Genomic DNA, 4763 nt, shown 5'->3' with positions numbered 1-4763 from the left:
ACCCCAGTCATCATGAACCACTGAAAAAATAAATTTATGCATTATATATTACATAACATATGCAGCATATCGCATATGAAGTCACAAATCAAAAATTAAAAAGTCACCTAACTTCCTTAATCTTTGATGAATTTCCTCAAACCATCACCAATATTCTCATCACTTTTGTCTGGTATTTTTACAACAAAATTTTCGTCAGGGTAAACTTCTTTAAACAAATATATATTTTTAAAACGCTATATTCCTACTATACTACCATGAACAGTTGACTATGGTCATCATTAGATTAATATTTTTATCTGAATACTTGTAAACGTGTTAGTTCGAAATATGGGGTTTCAGAAAAAAAAGGTCATCCGCAATGTGTCAAGATATTGACGGATTAGTCAATCATTTCCCTTAATTATACGTATGGCATACGAACGCCTTACGAACTCCGTGCAGATGCCTTCTGACCCTCTTGTCGAGGTCCTGGCGGCTGCTCCTGGTTTGTCCATTATATCCCAAGCGAAGCGAGAGATACCCTAAGTCGCGAACGAGGTCCGCTCGCCAGGCCTTCTCGCTTTACGAGTTAGAGTATATTTATTTATCAGCCGCCAAAGCCTCGACCAGAGGCTAATGCCTTCTTAGCGCCGTCAAATTAGCTGATCGTAAAGCCTTAGAATGGAAGCATGTATCTGTGAAATAAATTAATGTTTTTATAAAGTTATACATTTTCATTAAAACACATATGTAATTCAAGTTTAACCACGTTTTATCCTTCGTGTTTCAGGTTTGCTAGTAAGAAAGCTGCCCCCATAATCTTTCGTTCTACACCACCTGTCAGGGTTTCTTGGGTGTGTACAGTCCCTCCCTTCATTATGCAGAAAGTAAACGTGCTAAGTACTCTGTTTAGCATCAATTCATGTCCTTCATATACCACGAAGCGAATCTGGGAATTAACGCCAATCCCTATGAAGGCGGACATAAGGGCCACATTAATTGAAAGAGAAATAAACAAACAAACAAACAGAAAATAAACAACAACCAACAGTGATAATGATTATTCAAATGACGGTAACAAAAATGACTTAATAACCACATAAATTTTGGCGGAAATTACCATCCGTGAAGGTTTGGGCATTAATTTCAAATACTCGTCACATAGGCATTCATCAGGCATAGGAACGATCATCGACCGAACAAACATTAGTTAGTCACATGAATATATGAGTGAACTTCATCAAGTGCGTAACCGTGACAATGTAATGACAAATTCAAAGCCTGTGATTGCTGTTACTTGTTTAGTTGATTATTGTTGTCAGTTTTCTTTAATTTTTGACCACGCCTATATTGACCACGAATGCATTTGTTGAAATACAATTTCAAAGTGATGCCATGATGTTCCTACTTGACAAAATGTGTCCACGCACTCGAAGTTTAAGCTCAAAGGTCGAGAGGAGATTAATATTCGTATACAGAAAACTAATGATTTGGGGGAATCGAATGAAGGCTAGTGGATTATTCGCAAAGCTCAATAGAGGCGGTCGACATAAGACGTGGACATAGTAGTCTTTGTCTGCAGCTATGCATCAACATAACAACCTTGCTCAGAGCCTTATTATTTTAAATCAAACACATGTAGCCATTTTTCAAGAATATTTGTTTTCAATGAATGAATTAACTTCGAACTTTGTTTTAGCTAGTTCCGGTTTAAATTGTATAAATATCAGGTCGCTCCCCACTCTTCATCATTCCACTGAAGACGACAAAATACTAAGGAACCTTAAAATAAGAAAGTGAGGATCTGCGTCAAAGTAGCTAGAGACTATCATCAACATGGCAACAACGGTAAATACAGGAAGTTATATAATCATTTCTTTATTTTCTTTGTTAGTTCTTTTTACCATGGAATATTTAGCTATTTATATTTTTCATAAAAGATTATTCTTGACTCGCACTTTGGACAGTTCCTTCCACGTTTTTTGTAATTTCAAATCGGTAAATCTTGTTTGAATTGTTCCATTTCTTTAATCTTGTTTCATAATGTTTTGACGTACAAAATGTAATTACTTTGCTAGATATAAATGAAATGAAATTTTTCAGCCCCTGGCAGCTTACATCAAACATGATACTTCAATGAATTCAAGTGATTATAATTCAATAGATTCATAATACTTGAATACTCCGTCCACCCACCCTTGATGACAGTGTTATACACAACCTTTATTGGAATACATTCAATCATGTATTATACTTTCGTCATGTACGGGGGGGGGGGGGAATTTGGATTATTCATGTTCAAAACATCCGTTAGTTCTACCTTTATAGATGGTATTTTTCATTTCTTTACCCTATTCAGATGAAGCTGGTCATCTCACTGTGTCTTCTGTCAGTATCATGTATTGGCCTCTCAGAAGCCTTCAGTAAGTATATTAACAAGGGGCGGAACCCCCCCCCCCGTTTCGTGTCATAAACGTTTATCACGTGCGAGGATGCCGCAGATGAGCTTATCGAAAAAAGACGAAAACTAATTACATAAGATATCTAAAAAAATCATTAAACATTTGTAAAAAAAAAAAACACTCCACCGATTTTTTTTCTGAATTCAGTAGATGAGAATCTAACAAATAGTATCTGTGCAAATAAAGACGTTGAATAGCTTGAAAAGAGAATATTTATGATCCATACATCCATAAATTACTGTAATTCACTCATGATACAATCAAAATTGGCTTTCTTTAAGATAATGCATAAACTGTAGGTGATGTGAGTGCCGGATCTTGTTGCTAGCATACATTCGATGCATGAGATCTATTTATAATTAAGGAATACATATTCAATGATTTGATTTTATTACTGCTTACACTACTACTACTTATCCTACTTTAACCCACCACTCCTTTATTATTGTCTTACCTTTTCTGGGGCCTGTTGCAGAAAGAGTTGCATTAAACGCAAACCCAAAAAATCAATCGCAAGTCCCAAATGCGCGCTGTTAATTGGTTGAAAATCAAGTTGCGCATGATTTTTAGAGTTGCGATTGATTGCAACTCTTTCTGCAACGGGCCCCTGGTAAATATTCCCTATTCATGTCTTTATATTCTCCTACAATAACACAATGAACATCACGAACCATATCTTTCCTTTTAGAATTGAGTGTCAACGAGCATCTCATCAAGTCTTGTCCTGGATACATGGAGAAGAAACAAGGCGAAGGTTACCGTTGCGACTCCGAGGTCATCGACCACGTCCACGACTACGCCGAACAGTTTGAGATGGCAGGTTACAACGGTGACATCGTTGAAGACTACCTCGACATGGCGAATGGTGGCGGCATTTGCTACATGAAAGATTCCAAAATAGAGATTGTAAAAGGAGACTGTGCAGCTATGGAGCTGGTTTGCAGTGAATATGAACCTCAGGTCGTCGATTTCTGCTCCAGTGAGTGTTCTATTTTTCAGTTTCATATTTTATTATTTTTAAATCCGGAACAAAAATGAAAACAAAAACATGGCCATAATCATATTAATGAACTCTTTAAAAAGGAAACAATAATACTAAAATATATAACTAATTCTAACAATAATAACAACAATAAAACAATGATAGAAATTCTAAGTATAATAATGCTAGTAAGTTTGATGATGTTGTTGCTGATGGTGATAATGATAATAATGATAATAGCAATAATATTAATGATGATAATGATAACACATGAAATAAAATTATACCGTCTCATTCAATTGAAAGATTCTAAAGTTTAAATTATGTTTCAACAAAATGAACATTGAGTTTGACAAAATGAAAGTACGATTTCTCAGTTTAAAAAAAAATCGATCAGTGCATGAAAATACAAAGGAAGCTAATGTCAATGAGGATTCTATCATCATCTCCCAATACAGAAGAAATAAGCTATTACTTAAAATTTAATCTAATTTGTACATCTACGCCGAGTTTCCAATGCTTTGTTTGTTCTCCCTTTAAATGTTGCAGAACTCAGGAAACAACAATCAATGGCAACGACAGCACCCACCACTACAACGGAGCCTGCCACCGAGGGGGCAGAGAGACCAGAGATCGAGTTCCCCACTCCAGCCGGACGGGCTAAAGCCTTCCAGTAGAGCCACTTATTCCCTCATCAATCTTTCCGGGATGTATCGTCTTTGAATAGCAAGATCCTGACTGGCAAATGTCTTGCGTGCATTTGTGTGCGAATTCTTTACGTTCATAGTTTATTTAACAATATTGTTTTCATTTTTGGTGTTTTATAAGATACTGCAGTAGAGCATTATTTGCTTGGATACTCTTATTCGCAATGTTCATATAATTAGTGTTTGAAAATGATGTATTTTTGTATATTTTGGTTTTGAACGAAATCGGCATTAAAAGGTTACCAAGTTTAAAAAATGGAAATGTATACGTTTTATTTTATGGTCATTTCGTTTGTTACAAAAGAATGTGATAGACGCCGCACTGGTTTTCGTTGAAGCATGGCACATGCAGAAACCTAGGGTGGAAGAAAGAAAGGGATGAAAGAGACTGAAGAAATGAGAGTTAACAAGCAATAGATACATGTTATGAAGAGCTAAGGAAAACAAATTGAAGTGCTAAATAAAAAAAAATGCAGGTTAGGATATGTGTGTATGTGGGTGTGTAGGGGAGAGAAGGCAAGAGAGAGAGGGGGAGGGAGAGAGAGAGAGCACAGAGAGAAGGAAAAAAGAATGCACCGATAGCCCAAAGAGGGTTGAAAATATACACCTTTCCTTGATTTTGATAACCTT

At 36.1% G+C, this 4763-nt stretch overlaps 1 protein-coding gene across 1 annotated transcript; it reads left to right on the top strand.

Annotated features, from left to right (window-relative positions):
* Window positions 1-1734: 1734 nt before the first annotated feature.
* LOC129272381 (uncharacterized) lies at window positions 1735-4383 on the top strand. The gene is made up of 4 exons (XM_064095840.1): window positions 1735-1830; window positions 2342-2405; window positions 3133-3423; window positions 3976-4383. Exons 1-4 carry the CDS (start codon window positions 1819-1821, stop codon window positions 4101-4103), a joined length of 495 nt encoding a protein of 164 aa, XP_063951910.1. The 5' UTR covers window positions 1735-1818; the 3' UTR covers window positions 4104-4383.
* Window positions 4384-4763: the final 380 nt, after the last annotated feature.

The sequence above is a fragment of the Lytechinus pictus genome, chromosome 2 (genome assembly GCF_037042905.1).
Source record: "Lytechinus pictus isolate F3 Inbred chromosome 2, Lp3.0, whole genome shotgun sequence".
Taxonomy (NCBI): Eukaryota; Metazoa; Echinodermata; class Echinoidea; order Temnopleuroida; family Toxopneustidae; genus Lytechinus; species Lytechinus pictus.
This window is presented reverse-complemented; position numbering and strand designations above follow the sequence as displayed.